Genomic DNA, 21,324 nt, shown 5'->3' with positions numbered 1-21,324 from the left:
AACCTGGCATTCTTCCGTAGGCCGCTAAAATGAATACCCAGCTTGTTGGGGGCAATTAGCTTACACTTTGTAAACTGCTCAGTATATCATTAAGCGGTATAAAAATATACTTGCTATTCGGAGGCATTCTAACCCTGGAGGTAGGAGGGAAGAAGAGGAATGGGATTGAGCTGGAGGAGGGAGAAAGGGCTCACCCATCCCATCACATCCCTTCTGCTCACCCACACAAGTGAGTGAGGGAACGCATATGTAGCTGGGCCCAGCCACCCGGCCAATTTGATTTCCTCCCAGTGACACCGGCATTATCAAAGTCCCTGTTAAAAGTGGCACAGGGCAGCCGTGGAGGTGGTGGCAAATACAGCAATCCATGAATAATTAAATCTACACATGCTTAATCAGCAAATGTGGAGGAATAGTATACCTTCTGACAGACACTGTGAATATATCAATCCACAGTGAAATAATAATACTTCTCTGCAAAGAAGTATTTCAATATGCTACCATGACCCTTTGAACAATATATATTGTTTTCATTTTTATCTGTGTAATTTTGGTATATTTTCCAAACATATGGATCTTAGCAGATTGGATTGCACAGGTATTTCTTGACAGCAATGCGGAAAATTCTGAGAAGTAATGAATCCCAAGTGTTTCCAAATATATAAGTTGAAAAGTTACATATTCTGGCTGTTAGAGAAAGAACTCTTTTGTTTTTAATGTGGGAAAAATATAGATTATTTTGTGCCAATTGCTTTCATATAGACATTTAATAAAATATTGGTCAGAATCTTGCTGGGCAGTTTACAAATATGTAATATAGTTATGCATTTGAAACTGCTACATAGTCATGATCCCTACGCATCTCCTAGTTTAGGAACTACGTAGAGACCTTGAAAGTCTTCCAAATCGCACTTACTGGTATCAACAGGGGTCCATTCCTCTGTTAATGGAAAAGTGGATGTGTGACATTCCCACCCTGCCTTGTGCGAGTGATCTTCAGTGCAAGGGGGATTTGCAACAGGGATCCTTTTTCTGCCTGTTGCACTGGAGATCACTCTTGGGGTGGGTGGGACTGTTGGGCAGTTGCTTCTCGATTGACAGGGGAGCAGACCCCCGTTGATCCCACAGGCTGCTTACTCATAAGTGGGATTGAGGATATGTCTGGCCAGAATCCACAATATAGCACTGTAGTTACAGTGTTACCTAGTATATAATGCTCATATAGGATTCTGCTGATTGTATTATTATTGCTTTAAGATTTAGAAGGACAACTCTATAATATAGGTCTGGTACAGATGGGCAGGGAGTGGCATGCCCGTGCCAATTCTAGGGTTCTGGATGCTCCAACTACATGCTCTGGAACCCTAATCCGTACTGACTCCGTCATCCTGGTGGCCTCCTGTCCACATGGCGGCTGCCATGTTGCCACCGTGCTGCGTCCAAACATCACTTCCAGGAAGTAGTGTCATGGCAGCATTCTTTCCTCTTTATGGTGCCACAAGAAAGAGTTGCTTAGAGTGGCTTCTTTTTGGCAGCATGTTGGTGCTGTGCGGTGTGGCTGCTGCGGCACCGACGAGGGGGAAAGATGGGTGCCTGTCTGTACCAGGCCATAGTTTCTCTTCTTTTTGGCCAACTTGTAACATCAGTATCTTGAAAGTGTGGTGACAAGTGATAACTTCTTTGAGAGCATCACATACTTTAATTTAAAGTGCTGTAACATTGCTGTAGTGTATGGAAAAATGGCTCATCTTTTTTGGCTTAAATACACGGCTATTTTCTTTATAATGGCTTCCCTAACAACTGGTCAGAGCTGGTTTACAGAGTGATACTGATGTACCTCAGAATCTGATCTTGCAAGCCATCTAACACAGGTTGTTGTTTTACTATGCTGAAGGAAAATCAATTGCCATTGTCATAAATTATTTTTGCTGAAGAAAATCCAGATAAAATGTTTTTTGTAACAGAAATCCATGACCTGATAAAGACTCTCACATTTGAAACATGAAGAAGTATTTACATATTTCAAGTATTAACCTGCTGGCAGAGTATATGAGGCCATGACTCTCCACTGACACCTAAAAGGTCAGTTCTTGCAAATATATTTTGCATTTAATGTAAAATATTTACTAAAGCTACAGTATTCACTAATGCAGATTGACAAAGTGATTTAACTAGCCATGTCTACAGTACACAGCAAAGCTCTCAACAGGAGAGACATCAGTGGAGCTGCCTCCAGAGGAAGGTTAAATTGGAGCATATTCACTCCACAGATTAAAGCAGGTTACCAGTCATTTGCCACAGGGAATTTTTGAAAAGGTGAGTGGAGCTAGGGATTTTGAGCAAACAATTCTAAGAATTCCCTGCAAACAACATCTTCCAGGTTTCTTTGGGGAAAGTCATGGCAGTTGCCCTAATAAAAGAATGGAGCAAAGTGTAGATGGTCCTGAATCAGGAGTGAGAAATTACAATGGAATAGTTCCAATGAAGATGCAAGCACCACTGATTTCTTTTAAATTCATCTCATCCATCTGGTTTAGCAGTTTATCCATCTGGTTTAGCAGCTGATAAGATTATTGAGGTCATTATTTGTTTCTCATCTAACTGAGTGATTTCTTTGGTGCTGATAGTACAGAAGGGATACTTGGTGAAAGCCTTGTAAGCACACAGAGAATTCCATCTGTTTAAAGTAGTTGTATAGCAGTGATGTAGACCTGAGGAATTTGACTTGGAGTGGAGTTGGACTCAATTCAAAATGACGTGACTTGGACTTGACTCTGCCATTAATGAAGCATTGACTTGACTTGATTCAACTAGAGACTTTTAAATTTTAAGCTACCGATTTGCTGGCCTTGGAGTCATCTTCTAAAACATTTCCTAGCAACAAGAAGACTTGCCCCTGAGAATGCGGGAAGGTTTTCTCAGATGGGAACACAGCAAATGAGTTCAGCATTTCCCTAAGCAACAGGCAAGACCCGCCCCCAGAGCGCAGGAAACATTTATCACAGGCCGCTGAGCAGATCTCAAACTCCGCCTCAAGTCCAGCCTCTAGTTTAGTTTCCCCATTTCCTCTCATATATCTCCTGTGTTTTCCTCAACCCAGATGAAATAATCTCACTCAGCTGGAAACACACACACACACACACAAACAAAACAATCACATGGTCCATGACAGTCTTCTTGCATCTTCCCTTCTCTTGATATGGTCAGATTGTGCTGCACTAGCATCTCTGTAACTAGTCTGCAACCTTATCTCCTCCTCCCCACCCTTTCTTTTACCTCACCGACTTTGCCAGCTCCCTTTCCAGATTTCCAAGCCTCCCCCTCCCCCAGGATGTTCAGTCCTTTGCCTAACTTTTCTGTTAAACTTGACTCCCAGACTTGAGATTCAACTTGAGATTTGCCTTGAAAGCAAGGAATTGAGACTCTACTTGAGACTTGAATGTAGGGACTTGAGACTTGGCTTGAATACATCACTACTGTATAGTTCCAGATGTGAAACTGGTGCATGTGGATGAAGTCCTCTCTGGAGTAAGTACTGTACTCAAACAAGCAAAACCATAATGACAGAATGATTAGACAGGTTCAGCAAGAAAAGAATTATGTATTCAAGACACCCAAGAATGATAGCACAACCACACACAGTAATGGAAAATAGATTTATTACATGCCTATAACATACAAAAATGTTATTTGAAAAGGACATGGAAATGCAATGTTATTAAAGTTAGTGTTGTTTCTTTTGGATATTCACTGCTGTAACTTTGGAAGAGATAAACATTAATCATTCTAAAATACACACATACATTTATGTGGATAAAGTTAAATTAAATGCACTTTTTGGTTCACTTTCATTTCCATTGCCATTACTTTTCTGGAGGTATATATCAGTTGTAAAATTACAGCAACTCTTTAAAAACATTTTTCTGCAGCATTCTGATTCAGATTTTACCCCTCTCAGCTAGCACCATGCCATATTAAAAAGAAAACCTCTTAGGAACTGGTAAAAACCGCTTGGTGTTTTAGCCGTACTTTGCCTTCTCTGTAGCTAGAGCCAGCCTGCGGATGTTTGCTATGCAACCAGCTGCTGCTTCCTGAAGCGTTTCATCCGTAGAGCCTGCCATACCCAGCAGAAGCTTGTTAAAAAAACAACAACAAAATGCAAAGGAAAGAAATGAGAATGAGCTCCAAACCAAAACCATTATGCTGAAAATAAATTATTTTAAAATAACATGCCTACAGAAACACATTCAGGAATGAATGAAAATAGCCATGTGTTCCACAGCTCTGGAATTAGGATTTCAAGGCTGGATATTCAACAGCCCATTTAGAGAAAGAACAGTGGCCAAAAGCAGAACAAGAGTTCCAAAAAGGACTAAACAGATGAATTTAAGATAAGCATATCAATGGCTGTGAGGCAGAAAGCTCAGCCACATCTCATGTTTGTATGCCTTTTGCTGTTGGAAGGTGGGAATGCCTGTCCTTTGTAAATTGTGCTGATTGAAGCATCCAGATCTTGTCACTGGACAAAGAGTGGATTCTGGGCTAAAAAAAATCAAACCTATTAGTATGACACAGTGGACTGTTCCTACATTTGTTCCACAAAATTATTCACCAAAATAAATCTGATTGCAGAGTCAGACTCTTTCAGCCTGATTTTATTGCCATCCCACACATCAATTTTTCCAAAGTGGAGATTACTCTCCACTTAGGAAAAAGTGTTTATTTTCTTACATATGTATTGTGGGATATTATGTTCTGGTGAAGGCACACATATGTCCAGTTTGTCTACCCATAATAGAAAATAACTCACAATTACATGGAAACTGATCTCTGTGTCAGGGAAAAAAAGTTGAGTAAGGCCCTGTCCAGATAGGCCATTAAGCATGTACTCAGTACGTTCTAGGGTTGTCCGGGAGCGTCCTTTTTAGGTGCTCCCTAACCCCAGTACGTACCGAGTATGTAAAAATGGCGGCACCCTGTCTACATGGGTGCCGCCATTTTGACGTAACGGCCGTGTCGCGTCCAAACGGCGTAGTGCGGCCATTATGTCTTGGTGCCATTGAAGGGCGCTTGTGGCGCTCTTTCAGCGGCACCCAAAGGAGCTCCAAAACGGAGCTCCTTTTGCGCTGCGCATCGCTGGTGGGGCCTTTACACGGCTGCGCCAGTGATACTAAAGAGACTTGGCCCCTTTCTCTCTCTCCCTGCCACTGTTGGGGTGTCCTTGGGGCATAAAGCCCCAAGAACATCCCTTTCCAGGCCGTGGGGAAGTGGCCTTTTGCCGCTTCCTTGAGGCCAGGAAAAGCAGCGGATCGGGGCCTCCGGGGCTGCCACTCTGGCAGCTCAGGCCCTGATCTGTAGGGGAAAGGGGTGAGTGCAGTACCCTGTACCCTGACTAAGACACTGAGCACTAAAGTTAGAATTATCCAGTCCATTGTATTTCATATCATCATCTGCAGATTTGAGAGCTGGATAGTGAAGAAAGCGGATAAAAAGAAAATAAACTCATTTGAGATGTGGTGCTGGGGAATAGTGCTGAGAAACCATGAACAGACAAAAAGACAAACAAATGGGTCCTTGAACAGATCAAGCCTGAACTCTCCCCGGAAGCCACGATGAGGTTGTTGTACTTTGGTGGCATCATGAGAAGGCATGAATCACTGGAAAAGAAATAATGCTAGGGAAAGTAGAGGGCAGTAGAAAGAGAGGAGGACCACACACCAGATGGCTAGAATCAATGAGGGAGGTCACAGGCCTGACTCTACAAGAGCAGTGGAGGATAAGGAGGCTTGGAGATGTCTCACACACAGGGTTGCTATGAGCTGAGGTTGACTCAAAGACAGCTAACAACAAGAAAACACGACGTACCCTTAAAGATAAAACTAGATATGACTAACACCCAAAATGGCAGCTCCATGTTAAGTTTCCCCCTTCAATGTACAACCAGCTTTACATGTGCCATATCATTATCACTTCCTGCTATCTCCCTGTCCTCACATCACTGGTTGTTGCTGGTGGGGTGGATTCATGTGAGGAAACAATATGTGCAAGACAGCCTAAATGTGTGTGTGTGTGTTTGTGTAAAAAGGAATGAGAGGGAGGGGGAGGGAGAGGGAGAGAGAGAGAGAGAGAGAGAGAGAGAGAAATTAATTTGAGGTTGCCATGTTCAGCATTGGATTGGTCATGATGTCCATTTTGCATCATGTTAATCCTTGGGATGGGAAATGCCAGCATCCACATTGGTGAAATCTCCCAAAACTTTAGCTTAATCATAGAATCATAGAATAATAGAGTTGGAAGAGACCGCAAGGGCCATCCAGTCCAACCCCCTGCCATGCAGGAATCCAAATCAAATCATCTTCGACAGATGGCCATCTAGCCTCTGTTTAAAGACCTCCAAGGAAGGAGACTCCACTACACTCTGAGGGAGTTTGTTCCACTGTCGGACAGCCCTTACTGTCAGGAAGTTCTTCCTAATGTTAAGGTGGACTCTCTTTTCTTGTAGCTTGCATCCATTGCTCCGGGTCCTAGTCTCTGGAGCAAGTGAAAACAAGTCAGCTCCCTCCTCAGTATGGCATCCCTTCAAGTATTTAAACAGGGCTATCATATCACCTCTTAACCTTCTCTTCTCCAGGCTAAACATCCCCAGCTCCTTAAGTCGTTCCTCATAGAACATGGTTTCTAGACCTTTCACCATTTTACTTGCCCTCCTTTGGACACGTTCCAGTTTTTCAACATCCTTTTTGAATCGTGGCACCCAGAACTGGACACAATATTCCAGGCGGGGCCTGACCAAAGCAGAATAGAGTGGCACTATTACTTCCCTTGATCTAGATACGATACTCTTACTGATGCAGCCTAAAATTGCACTTGAAAAATATTATAATAATATTGCTGGAACGTTGGGATTTAAGGTGAATTATTTTAAACTTTGGTCTGTCAAACAACTTTCTAACAACAGTACAGCTTTACTCTTTACTGTATAACCAGTCCACCTTCTCCAACTCCAAGGAAATACTCTGAAAGTACAGAATCAACCACAAGGCACTAAAACCTACTTAAAACTGTTGTTCTCCAGCCATAAAAAGGTTATTCCCAGTTTCTCCTGTATTTTTGTGGCAGCAAGTCTGTGACAAAACTACATAAGCATTTAATTTACAGGATCTCCTCGGAACCTCAGATTTTGAAGGGCCTCTCAAATTTTTAACATGGCCTCAGGTATTTTGAAGTGCACATAGCCTTAATTAAAAAACAGTTTTTAAATCCAGTCTGCAGCCCTTGGTATTCTGAATCAACCAAACAACATGGAATCAAACCACCAAAAAATCTGTTATCACTCAGTTCTTGAGCATATTTTTCATAACTATTACAGTATTACATAAAATTATGAACTGCTAAATATAAAAGCAGAAATTGAACACAGACAGAAGGACTATATACTACCTTTTCCTAACCTCCCAGTGGTTGAGAGATCACAGCTGCATGCATATGGTACACGCTTATGCAGATCAAAGCATTTTATATTTCAGGAAGTATTTGTGTTAGATCAATGCACAGAATAAGCATCTTGCCAGTTACCTTCCAACTTCTGAACTCTAGATGTATTGTAAAAACATTCCCTTTTCTTGTTTGAATTCCTTCTCTTTGCACAAATTTAGTACAAAGTTCACATAATACAGAAGTGGAGAATTTCAACAGGAAAAACATTTGGGGTAAGATGCCTTCACATGGATGACTTGGGAAGCTTTAGCTAGTATAGAATACAGTACCCATGATGTTAAGGGCTACAGCCAAGTGGAATCCCATCACACCAATTTTGAAAGAGCTGAGTATGTTGCTTACTTTCTTCTGAGTGCTGGTGTTTACTCTGAAAATCCTAAATAATTTCACCAAACATCTGGAATTTTCTTTCACTAGATTAATAATGGCCACTAATGTAGGTCCAAAACACACTACAGAAATAATCCAGTTTGAGACTGCTTTAACTGGCCTGGCTCAGTGCTAGGGAATTTTGGGAACTGTAGTTTTATGAGACATCTAGCCTTCTCTATCAGAGCTCCGGCACACAAATAAACTACAATTCCCAGAATTCCCTAGCATTGAGCCAGGGCAGTTAAAGCGGTCTCAAACTGGATTTTTCTGCAGTGTGTTTTGGATAGGATTCAACAAATTAATAGAAAATAAGGCCTTCAAAGGTTTCTGCTAATACAGTTCCAGTATCAGAGGCAGTATGATACAAAACATCAGTTACCAGGAAACACAAGTTGAAGAATGCTCTTGCACTGAGACACAGCTTTTAAACTTTCTGTAACTATCTGGCTGACAACTCTAAGAACAGAATACTGGTCTAAATGTGATTTTGGACTAATTCAACATAGCTCTTGTGTTCTCAGGGGGATTAAAGCACAAATGTCTGATTTCTGAGCTCTGGCTCTCTGCAGAAAACCAATTTCTGTGTGATTATCAAGTTATAGGTTTAAAAGATGAAAAATTCCTTATCCATTGGTAGAGATGGCATTTCTTAAACACAGTGCATTGCTAAGACTGAAAGTGACATGAATGGAAAATATACAGGACTGAACAATATGACTCCTGTCAAACGGATGCAACTGGACTCATACATTTTTCATTATGGTCAGAATCAGCTCTCCAATCATGGCTGTATGAACCATCCAAAATATTTTTCCATCTTTCTGATGATCAATATACAGCTATTAATTACATGTTATTTCCACAGTTGCCAAGGAAATCAACATTTTTCCATCGTTGCAAGCAGGAATACTATACTGATACAGAGAACACTAAAACTTTGCAGCCAATGGACAGAGGTCAGGATCTTAACATCTCCCTGCTTCACTGATGGATTGCTTTGAAGGGCTTGCATTGCTTAGCACATTTTCTCCCCACCCACCCATTTGTATTTGCTGAAGTTTTTTACACCATGTAACTCCTGAAATATCACCATTTATTTTTGTTTCAGCCATGAACTGCAACTCTGATCAACTTTAATTGCAAAATGTTTCCTGAGGCATGCAGCAATTTTCCTGTGAACCTTACAGATGAGTTAAAGGCAGAAGTATTCCATGTGCCTGAGTCAAAACCAAAAGAATGCATGTACATAGCGTACATATGGTGGTTTCAATAAAGCCTTAAGTTTGACATTCTGGAACAAGGAAAACATAGGCTATTTATAATTATAGTCTGTATGTTCACAGTAGAACATTTCCCTTCCTTTAGATTCTGAATGAGAAACCTCAAACATAACTTTTCTAGCAATGATCCTTTGTATGACTTTGGTTGGGTAAGGTGTAGTGGTTTGAGCATTGGACTATGATTCTGGAGGCAATACCTGCTTGGCTACAGAAACCCACTAGGTGACCTTGGGTGAGTCACACACTCTCAGCCCCAGAAAACCCTTTGATAGGTTCAGCTTAGGGTTGCCTTAAGTCTGAAACTTGAAGGCATAGAACAGCAGCAGTAATCCATTACACCAGACCCCATGATCAAAACAGTGTAATTTTTTTAAGCAATAGAGAAATGCTTTTTCTCAATTAAGTTAATCCAAATATTAGACTCTCAAGTAATCTTTGTTCCTTTGTTTCATTGTATGTCCTTTTCAGGAAGGGTTGACCAGAGGACCTCCTTTTCCCAGACATGCCCTGTATTTCAGTCTTATGTTTGCACCCTCTGGCTATGTGTGTTGCAAAATGGCCCCTCTTTTGAGTCATAAAATCTGTCCCTGTGTCATCTGGTGCCTCTACCTCAACAGGGTTATTACTGCCCCAGCTGCTGCAAAAGGCTTGTTAGTTGCAGGTGGTGAAGAATATTGTAGACCATGTGGTAGTTTTGTTTGTTTTTTTCCTGATGTCGACGTGGAAAGGAAAGAAGGATCTAGGCTGTTAAAAACAGATCAGTGAGGCAGGGAACAAAAGTGTGCTATTTGGATTGTGGAAGAAGCAGGAGGAATGAGAGCGCAAATGAAAAAATAAATGAAAGTAATAATTTAAACGTAGATTCAGTCAAGAATCTGTAGCTAGTAAAGTACAACTTTAAGCATTTGTTTTTCTCAGAGTTGTTAAAGGATATTGTAAGCCAAAAAGGCATTTAAACAAAGATATATTCATCAGAAAAATAATATAGCTAAACAATATGAAATGAATTTATTTTGTAATGTCTTACATTTTTCTTGACTGTCCTATATTTTGTGGTGTCTTGTTGTCTTTGCAGTTATGACATCTGGACACCCAGTTTCACGACCATTAGACACTTAAAGATAGCTGAGATCCTGCCATTCTGAGACGTACATGTATCATGTTGCTATGTTTCCGTAGCTACATCTCCCAATGCTACCCCCCTCACAATGTTAAGCAGCACAACCCTGCTTCAGTGTGGCTATTTCTATGTTGCTAAAGGGCAAAGAGGTCAGTGGGGAGGTATTCATCTGTTTTCCTGTAGCTGGATGTGCAGCAAGTTCTTGGGAGATGTCTGCTAATGATGTTCTTGTAGCACATCTAGCTACAGGAAAATAGGAAGATGCATCCCCATTGATCTCTCTGTTCTCCATCAGCAAGAATTGGCGGTGTTTGCAGTGGGGGCTGTACTGCTTACAAGGTGAGCTGGAGGGTAGTGATCAGAACAGAATTCCACACTCCTCAATGAACAAAAACATGAGTCACAATGCTATCTGAATTATGCTATCACAATTCATCAAGAGTTGGAGGGTATAATTTTGTACTTCTCAACAAAAATAAATGGAAGTAATTTTGCAGTCCTGCAACCAGATTCAGTACTAGAGATCTGCAGGACGACTAATGAGCCATTTATTTGCTTGCTTGAAATTAAACAAACAAACATACACACCTTCATTTTACTCTGGCTGCCGTATTTCCCTATCACAGTAGTTGTATAATATTTCTAAGTGACAGTGATGCTAGACTGCATTTTTCTTTTCAGTTTAGTATCCTGCTTCTTCCATGTGCTATTTTACCAAAAGATGTCAAATTCCTTGTACTATGATCTTCTAATTAGCAAGAGGATAGGAATAGTAGCTGTACTCCAAAAAGAGCATTTACATGCTTTTTGTATAACACGAAAAGGAAAAAATTGCCTTGAATAAAAACATATGGTAGAAATGCATCCAAAAAAGTATCAATCTAGATGCAGCCAACATTTACTTTCAGCACAGTATCAAAGACTGGAAACACTGAGGCACTTAGGTCTGCCTGTTGTAATTTGCCCTTGCGTTAAGTTTTCTCATTCAATTAAATGATAAATAATACAACATGTGGTAGAATTGAAAAATAATAAAACACAGTTACCATTTCAATGCTCCTAAAATGCAAAGTTCCTTTTTTTCTTGGTGGACCAAAAAATAATGCAATATTTGGAATACGTATGCTACCTTAGAGAATTTGGCCTCAGATACTGTGGTCAAAAGTGAGCAGATTCCAGCTCAAAATGGACAATAGGAAATTTCAATTTGGAGTGTAACCTAACCCAATCAGAGGATGCATTAAACCAAAATGCTTCCTAATCCTTTACCCCCGAACAAAATGAAGATGTCAAAAGATGCACTGATTTGGCAGATTGTTTTTATTTCTACTTTCCCCTGAGTATCTATTACCACAGGATGGACTCCCCTGGCATATTTTAAAACTACCAGCCAAGCTACTTGGCATAATTGAAAACTACCAGGTACTAAATGTAGAAACATTTCAAAAGCAGATACCTTAAGATTAAAGATTTTGGAGATCAGGAAAGCAGAACACAATTTGTGTCAAATGTTGCACATTATTTGGTACTAATAATTGGATAAATGTGGTGTATTAATAAGTAGAATGAATCAATTTTATTTTTAAAAATCAGGTGCTACAAATGATCAATATATGACCTCTAGTATAGGTTCTTTAATAGTATTTCCCATAGGTGAGGTCTTTGGGCCTCTTGTATGTTGTTTGTGAATGCTATTAATACAGGATAGGACATGGAGGAAAATTTTAAAACCAACCCAAATGTAGTATTTACATTCATTTTATTCAGTTAAATCGAAATCAGTGTGTAAAAATGTTGTTTGTGTATACCAAGCTCCTATAAATGAAAATGAAATGGTGTGAATTTGCTCTAGGTAACAAAAAAGGAAGAGCTCAAGATTATTTTTTTCATTATAAGCACAAGGGCAAAAACATTAAAAGGGGAAGGAAAGACGTTGTCTAAAGCTCACAGTAAAGCTCGCCAAAAAGGAAAAAATCCACCATCAAATGCCAGGTAACAGAACAATTAATGTGTGGTTGCATGAAACTATTATCACAGTTGGTCTATTATGGATAAAAGTTCACCATTAGATGAACACAATAACTGTTAATTTAATTAACTATCTATGTGTCGATTAATAACTGATAGTTATCAGTAGACACTGCAGTATTTTAAAAATAGTGACTGTGTTAGGAACATGGTGGCAGCAGTGAGGATGATGGCAAATGGATCCAAGAAACTAAGAATCTGTTTCAGTCCAACCTTTAGGTATTACTCATAGTGCTATCACGAATCCAAGACTTGTGGGGCTGAAGCACCAAGACCTTTTGATTTATGTATGCCCATTCAAAAGTATATTCCTGATAATCAACTACTACATACAGTTTAGTCACCAGATCCTCAAAAGATTGGTCGTAATTATGATTTCCAATCCATCAACACTCACCTTGGTTTGGAAATTTTAGCTACTCTTAAAAATAGAATGGGGCACAAATGGAGTAATAAGTAAATGAATAAATAAACAAATAAAGCCAATGGCTTGGATGGAGAAGGGGAGATGTCTGCAGTCTGGAGATCTATCAGAGAGAGGAAGAAAGTGCTACTAGGAGTAAGCGTTCAGCTAAAGGTCAGTTTAAGAACCATTAGTCTACATCATTAAACACCAGAATTTTGGAGTCTATATATGGCTCTAACAGTTTTGGCACAATATTTAGAAAAACTCAAATCACCAGAAACGTTCAGAGAGTACAGAGAATCTTAAGGGATATAAAATTCATCCCCTGAAAAGGCAGTACTGATAATCTGGAGAATGTGAAGCCAAAAGTCTTTTAGCATACTTTCATCTGAAATGCTTTTAAATTTTTATTTTAAGCTTTGTATTTTTTGAGAGATGATTAACATACAAAGGAAGCATTTGGCCTGACAAAGTTCATATATATATATATCACACACTTGTTTCAGTTCACTGGAAACTCATTTTACTAAGATTAAAAGAGGAGCCAGGTTACTTACCATATGTAATAGGCATTAGGGAGAATGAATTTTGCCAGACCTGTTGCTTTCCTTCACGCAGTCTAACTTGCTTGAACCTTCCCCTTGGGACATACCTTCTCCAACCATCACCATCTCTCTTCCTTCACTCAGTTTTTTTCTGCCCCAGACTCTCTTTTTAATATTTATTTCAACTATGCTTGGCACACAGACACACACACACACATAGATTAATGTAGGGAAAGACAAGGTATGGCAAATTTGCAGAATACGTACTGAGCAGAGTTCTTCTTTTCCAAGTTTGAACTTTCTACTAGCATTTTATTACTCTGAATGCTTTTCCAGCCCATATTTAAAATAGCTATCTATAGACAGCATAAAAGTACACAATAAAGATCTGAAATACTCAATAACTGCACAAAAAAACCTTTGTCAATGGACTTAATGCAAGAATAGAAGTTCTAGTGCATATGCTGCCTATACTTAATTCATACAGGTTACTACTATTGCTCATTAAAGTATTGTTGAGATGGTTCAGTATTTAGTGGATACCTTAGATAACAAAACCAAACATAAAATGGATATATAATCCACATGTGAATTCTCTTTTTTATCACACTACCAATTAAGTATTTGTTGTTATGTGCCTTCAAATAATTTCTGATTTAGGACAACCCTAAGATGGCCCTTTCATGGGGGGCTTTCTTTGCAGGATTTGTTCAGAGGAGTTTGACCTTGCCTTCCACTGAGGCTAAGACAGTGTGACATGCCCAAGGTCACCCAATGGGTTTCTTGGCTGAGCAGGAATTTGAACTTTGGTCTCTCAGTGCCCTACTCAAACCACTATACCACCCTGGCTCTTGTGTGTCTTAAAGTTGTTTGGACTTATGGTGACCCAAAGATGAACCTGTTATGGTGCTTTCTTGGCAAGATTTGTCCAGAATGGGTTTGCCTTTGCCTTCCTCTGAGGCTTAAAGAATGTGACTTGTCCAAAGTCACTCAGCTCTATGTCTGAGTGGGGATTTGAACCTTAGTCTTCAGAGTCAGTCATAGAATCATAGGGTTGGAAGAGACCACAAGGCCCATCCAGTCCAACCCCCTGCCAGGCAGGAACTCTCAATCAAAGCATCCCCGACAGATGGCCATCCAGCTTCTGTTTAAAGACCTCCAGGAAGGAGATTCCACTACACTCTGAGGAAGTGTGTTCCACTGTCAAACAAACTTACTGTCAGAAAGTTCCTCCCAATGTTTAGGTGGAATCTCTTTTCCTGTAGCTTGCATCCATTGTTCCGGGTCCTCTTCTCTGGAGCAGCAGAAAACAAGCTTGTTCCCTCCTCAATATGACATCTCTTCAAATATTTAAACAGGGCTATCATATCACCTCTTAACCTTCTCTTCTCCAGGCTAAACATCCCCAGCTCCCTAAGTTGTTCCTCATAGGACATGGTTTCCAGACCCTTCACCATTTTAGTCGCCCTCCTTTGGACACGCTCGTTTCTCAACATCCTTTTTAAATTATGGTTGCCAGAACGACACAATATTCCAGGTGGGGCCTGACCAAAGCAGAATAGTGGCACTATTACTTCTCTTGATTTAGACACTGTACTTTTATTGATGCAAGCTAAAATTGCATTGGCCTCCAACACTCCCAACTACACCATGCAAGCTCTCTTAATTCAGGTCCTATGATGACTGACTTACCCAAGATGTCATTCTGATGACGTTTGTTCTTGAGTGTTAACAGAATTATAAGGATGGATCAGATGAGCTAAGCTGAGTTCTCTTAATGATGGGTACTAAGTTAACGGTAAATATTCTCAGGTCTCTGATTCCTTTGACACGTTGCTGAGTTTTTAAAGATTGTTTTGTAATATTTTAGGTGTCATCTTCTTTATGTACTCTTTGAAATATTTTGGTGATAAATATTACATTTTATTAACTCTCCTTTAGTCTTTGAACATGGTTTTAACATATTCACCTAAATTCAACACTTTTGAAAGTGTGGGAAATCCAGACATACAGTTTATATTATGGAGGGAAGCAGAAATGAAACTCCATATATACACATATATGTCTCTGGATCAAGTTGACTGACATTATTTAGAGTGTATCTGGAGCAGGAGCATTACTAGTGGGGTGACATGACTATTCCCCAAACATCTGAATTTGCTCTTCTCCTGCTTCTTCATGTATTGGAGTTTCTATTCAACTGGAGTTTCTGGGCAGGGACTGCCTAAATCGATTTTCTAAATCTATGAAGGCCTTGCCTAAGAAAACCCTATGAAATTCATGAGGGTCATTTGTAAGTCAACAAGTGACTTGAAGACAGATACTGTACACAAAGGCTTTTTAGCAGAACTTAAGTACTTTACAAATGATAACCGCCAGGGGCACAACATATCCATGCCAACTGTCAAACTAGACTGCCCTACTACAGTGAGAAAGTAGAGAAATATGAGCAGGAAAATAAGAAAAGGATCTAGACTGCAGGCTGAAGATGGCTTAAAGGAAAGGAAAAACAGAGTTCACCTTTTATCCATTCCTGTTTCCAGAAAAGCTTGTAGCCATGCAGTCTTCTACATGTCTGTTCAGTAGTAAGTCCTGTTCAGCTTGTGGACTGAAGCTGGTGGGACTCCCTCTGAAGTAGCGAGAGGTGTACCTCTCAGCCAGATGTATCATCCACTTATAGTCTCATTGCGTTCAGTGTCAGTAACTGGCAACATAGCATGTATAGAACTGCACTCTAAATAACCTTAATGAGAGGGGTAAGATTCATCCTGGAAAATCCCAGATGGTTAGAGTTACTATTTAAAATAATATGTGTTGACAAAATGCATGAAATACCAGGTGTTTTCTGTATAACCAGTAAATTACAACTAAAATGGGAGAGCATCTAGTGACCATCCAACTCACTACATAATAAAAACTCTAATACTGTCTTATTACCAAAAGTAAAAAATAACAGTGCCCTTTAATTCAAGCTCAGGCATGAGATCTACATTGAAGAAAATGTCAAACTCATAAATTTTGTACATTTCTACAAGACTACAAGCATCAAAAATGTTTTTTTAAAAAATGTGTGCTCACCTGTAGCATAGATTGGCACTGTAGCTTCGCAACTTTCATCCTCAGGACCCTATATAGTCCTAAATTGCCCCACCAGCTGCTGGACCTCAGAATTTTAACAAGACTTAAGACTTTTAAAAGTGCTGTGTGACCCAGAGACCACAAATAGATATATAACCTTCACCGCTTGCCTGGAGCCTGCCAAACAACCAGCCAGCAAAGTCAAAGGAAAGAATGAAACAGATTCCTTTCCTCTGTATCTACAAAGACATGAATGAAGACCTTTCTTGTAAATGTAAGATCCTCCTTCTCTTTGTTTGCTTTCATAAAAGTAAATGTGTCTAACAGCTGCTCATTCCATAAAAACGCACACAAACACCTCCAATCCTGCTAAGATTCCTTACTATATTTCATTGTGGCATCATCAAAATGGATAAACTTAAGGCTCTTTGGGAAGTTACCCCCAAAATAGTAATGATCCTCCTGTGTTGAGAAGGAAGTATGCAAATACTTCATTTAATGTATGCAAATAACACTGAGAATCCAGAGTGTTCTCATTCAATAGATAAAAACCTATCTAATTGGTAAAAATAAACTTGCTGTTTTCAGGCAGAAATGTATCATATTTTCAGTGAATGCCAAAAAGACTAGTCAAGAAGTCTGAAATACCATTTTTTATTGTTATTTCTTATGTTCAGCTCCTGTGAATAGTTTCTTTTGCAAGGAAAGTATTTTTACTCAGCTCATTGCCAAAAGTAATTACCTGGCACCTTGCCTCAGTGTACTAAGCCCAATATCTGCAAGTTTAAAAAAAAACTCAATTTGTTAACTTTACATTTAATTTTTGCTTAAGATAGCAATGTTTATTATTGCTTGGGAGTTTGTTTTTTTCTCCCACAGGATACACCAGATTAAAAAGACCTTGGTCAGGATCTAAAGCCACATGTGGCATCCCAACTGAGCACTGGGACCTCTTTGGCATTCCTTACAGATGAAGGTCCCACACCATAATTACATCCCCTGAAAATCCACTTGTGTGCATCCAGGGACTTTCTAGAGCTATCCATGATGCAGTGCAGGCTGAGCAGACACACAGGACGGAAAATCAGTGACTCCTCTCTGCATGACTAAAAATGCTTTCCACTTGTACACAGGGCTCTCTGGATCCCTGCCTTTCAGAAAGTCTCCTAAAATGACATTTGTCTTAAGACAATTGCAAGAAGCTGCTCAGTGTATTTCTGTGGTTTAGAACAAGTGCCAAGTCAGAGGAAAAGGACATTCCCTGCATTCTCTGAAGCAAGATAAATACAGAAGAGAAACCTAGATGAAAGATGGAACTGTTATCTACGGCCTGTGCCAGATTCTTTGGCTTTTTGGCAAATCCTGTTAAAAGTTGGAAGAGTCAACGAGCAGCAACCTTTTCCATTAAAATGAGCAGTATATATTTGGGTTTAGCATACCTTGTTTATACATTCTGAACTTTCAAAACTGTGTTTTAATGATTCCTTCTGCACAAATTGGCTGCAGCTCCATTTATTTGAAATGGCTCATTTATCACCAAAAGAGCTGCAGGGCACAGCTTCTGTTGAACTGCTCCAGAAAACCTACAGCTTAGTGGGACAAGCTTCTTTTTATAAGACTAAAAGATATTCAGAACATGCCAAGATGAGGATGCCAAGGTCCCAATTTGTTGTCCAAATGTTCCTAAATTAGAAACTTACTGAAGTAGAGCTTCAAGGCAACAATAAGCTCATCTCCATTTCAGTGACCATCTCTTACCTGGGATCAGAGTGACAATGGGTTAGCTGAAATGCACAGTGATTTCTGTATACTTGATGCGGGGCTGCTAACACTGCTACTGAAAATCCTTATTTACTGTAGAATGAGCAAGAGATGATATGAATGCTCTGGAATTTTCACACAAGAAAACCACCAAGTGATGTCAGGATGCAGCAGCCCCAAAAGCTTTTGCTGAGCATTCTATACGAATTTGACCACGCCACAGAATCAAAACTGAAGTATCTAGGTTGTACAAATCAGCATCTGTTTATGAATCAGTACAATGGCCAGTTGACAAAAAATGGAGTAAAACTGAACTCAAATAAAATGTTTGTTCATAATATGATGAACTCTAGGGTGTTTTAATTTTTTGAAAGGTCTTTTCCCTCACTCCCTCTCTTTTGGGGTAAATACACTGAAACAGACCTTGAGAAGGAGAATGATACCAATCATTTATATAGTCGGTACCCAAAGATTCTGCATCCATGGATTAAGCTTCAGCCATGTTGGCCAATAGTCTGGGATTCTGGGAGCTGAAGTCCAAAATCCCTTAAACAGCACAGTTTGGGGACCACTGATAAACCATTCATACCTATTTAATGTGTCAGCCAGTGACTCTCAGTCTAGTCTAGTAATGCTTATGGCATGTAGGACCTGCATTGGAAAACCTCCCCTCTCACCAAAGAAGATCATGTAATATGACCACGGGGCAGTCAATGGCCTTGATTCATCTGTGCATATGTAGCCTTATCTAGAAACCAGTCAGTAGCAGTTCCATCTGGCTGTTTAGTTGGGGGGGGGGGGAGAGTAGAATTGGGATTAAATTCCAACACACAGAGGCACCTCTGAACCCTCCTCCCCAACAAATGAATTTACAATTGTTTTAAGAGAGTTCTGTATACATGACTCTAGCAACTGGCTTTATACATCCTTTAGCTAGATCAGAGCAATGATGTCTGGTAAGGACTGAATCCAGTGGCTTTATCATCTTAAGGAGAAGCATGTTTCATCTGACAGATTGCTACAGGGTATGATCCCCTGAGAGAGCCATCATGATGTAGCCATTTGAACATTGGATTACAAATCTGGAGGCCATGGTTCAACTCCCCACTCAGCCATGAAAATCCAGTGAGTGATCATGGGCAAGTCACTCTCTCTCACCTTCAGAGGAAGGCAAAGGCAAACCCCCTCTGAACTATCCTGCTAGTTCATTTGCTATAAATTATATCTGTGTCCGTGGGATTGCCTTTTAGCTTGGAGTTCCAGGTTAACCAGATTTACCTTTGAACTTATGGTAAGGAGAAAGGGTTTTGTAGACAAGAAATTTTTTTTCTTCTGTTTCCTTATATTTTGGTAAAGTTGGGTGAAACAGATTTATTGAAAACTGCTCTTTAGAATCTGATGATAGTTTTCAATATGATTAGAAAGAAATGTTTGCTATAATGTAATATCTAAATTTAAAATCTATACTTTCATTTCAGATTCTATTTTTTCTTTCAGTTTTCTTTTTTGCTTCATCAACTACTGACTTTCAGTTGAGCATGTGAGAGCAAACAGCTTCAGTAATAAATTAGTTCAATACTGTTGCACATAGCCACTTTACACAATTCAAAATTTTGTTTTAAAACTTTCTGAGTAAGAAAACTACGAAAATTATTACTTCATATAGTCATAGAATCGTAGAGTTTGAAGAGTCTTTTCTTTATTTTTCTCAAATAATATATACCAGTAACTAAGTATTACAAGATTTACTCACCTGATTGTAAATGTAAATTAATGTTTTAAAAATAGAATACTCAGATTTTATGTAGGCACCAAAAGGAAACTGAGAAATTAAAATAAATTACTCCATTTTGGCAGTTATCTGTGAAACAGTTAAAATACAGTGAAATACCTATTTACTGCTATGCAGAAGGTGCTCTGAGCTTTAAAAGTTAAATATTTTTTTATCAGCACACACATTGTGAAACCCCCCCCCTCACCCTCACCCTCACCCTCACTTTGCTTATTTGAATAATGAGCAATAGGCTTGCTTGTTCTTTCCCCTCAAAAAAACTTAGGTGACTGCATGATTTACTATTAAAGGTTTCACACAATTATAAAATTATCCTTAGCTCTATGTATCTAGAGGTTTTTAAGCAATGTTTTAGAGCTATTCAGAACTCAAGAAAGATTGCCATAATATCCTTGGTATGAATATTATGGTTAGGGCAAACAATTCTAATAACATGAGGGATGTGTAGCAAAACCCACACTTTCATCTTGAAAACAAAACATGTGACATGAAGTTATTGCATTCCAGCTTTTCCCACCCTGTTAAGTGGCAGCTAACAAAGCAAAGCAGAACTGGCAAAATCCATTCTCCCAACAGGAATGAAGAATTTCAGAAGACTGACATTAGACCTCAGAAATTACTTCTCTTCCTATCATGAAGACAAAGATGGAAATAATGTAATCTGGCTCAATGGCAGCTGCTGGTGTCTACACCAGTCTTGTAGTGAACCTGCCCTACATTTTACTCTGAATTTTAAATGAGTAATCCAAGGTGTCTTGGATAGCTCCTTCAAAGTTAAGAATAGAATCAATAGCAGATTTGCCACCTACAGCTAGCTATCACCAGACTTTTAACTTTTGAAATGAGGATCATATCACTTTCCCCAAGCACCCACTTCTGTAAGTTCAAATTCCCAACTGTTTAGACATTTTATCACTGGATTAACAAAAAACTATTTTGCTTACCTTTACTACTCCATTTTCATGCATAGTGATGCAATTGTTGGGATCTTCTGACAGTTGATAGAGGGCTTGTGCTGTAGCTCGATGAACTGCTGGGTCACTTGACTTCAGGTAACGTACCAAAGGAGCAACAGCTTTGGTGGCACCAAAGGCAACTCTATTACTTCCCCACATGCAACAGCGAGAAATGGCATCGGCTAGATGACGTCTTAATTTGTCATTGTTCTAAGTAAAGAGGAAAAATAGGTGAGCCTTGCAATGCATTTCCAGATGTTTGAATGGAAACCACTGTCACATGATATGGACTAGCATCTTGTTAGTAACATGTGCATGCATAAAGTCCTTTTGTGGATTTGGTGCTGTGGGCTATTTTCTTGCCTTAAAGCTCTATCCAAAGTGTCCCATGCCCAGCCTTCTGCTGCTTCTATTTGTTACCAGTGGTGTTACCAGGCTTAGTGACACCTGGTATGTGTGGGGTGGGCTGCAAAGGGTAGTGGCAGCGGC

General features: G+C 39.5%; 1 protein-coding gene across 1 annotated transcript in view; it reads right to left on the bottom strand.

The window, feature by feature from the left end:
* Nucleotides 1-3,642: 3,642 nt before the first annotated feature.
* ODAD2 (outer dynein arm docking complex subunit 2) overlaps nt 3,643-21,324 on the bottom strand; it is a 114,722-nt gene continuing 97,040 nt past the window's right edge. Inside the window, exons 19-20 of the mRNA XM_042476158.1 lie at nt 20,824-21,045; nt 3,643-4,133 (exon numbers count right to left, since the gene is read on the bottom strand). Of these exons, the coding sequence (XP_042332092.1) occupies nt 4,020-4,133; nt 20,824-21,045 (336 nt within the window). The 3' untranslated portion in view covers nt 3,643-4,019. The remainder of the gene's footprint in view (nt 4,134-20,823; nt 21,046-21,324) is intronic.

This window comes from Sceloporus undulatus, chromosome 6, assembly GCF_019175285.1.
Source record: "Sceloporus undulatus isolate JIND9_A2432 ecotype Alabama chromosome 6, SceUnd_v1.1, whole genome shotgun sequence".
Taxonomy (NCBI): Eukaryota; Metazoa; Chordata; class Lepidosauria; order Squamata; family Phrynosomatidae; genus Sceloporus; species Sceloporus undulatus.
Note: the sequence above shows the minus strand (reverse complement) of the source record. Positions and strands in the feature narration are given on the sequence as shown.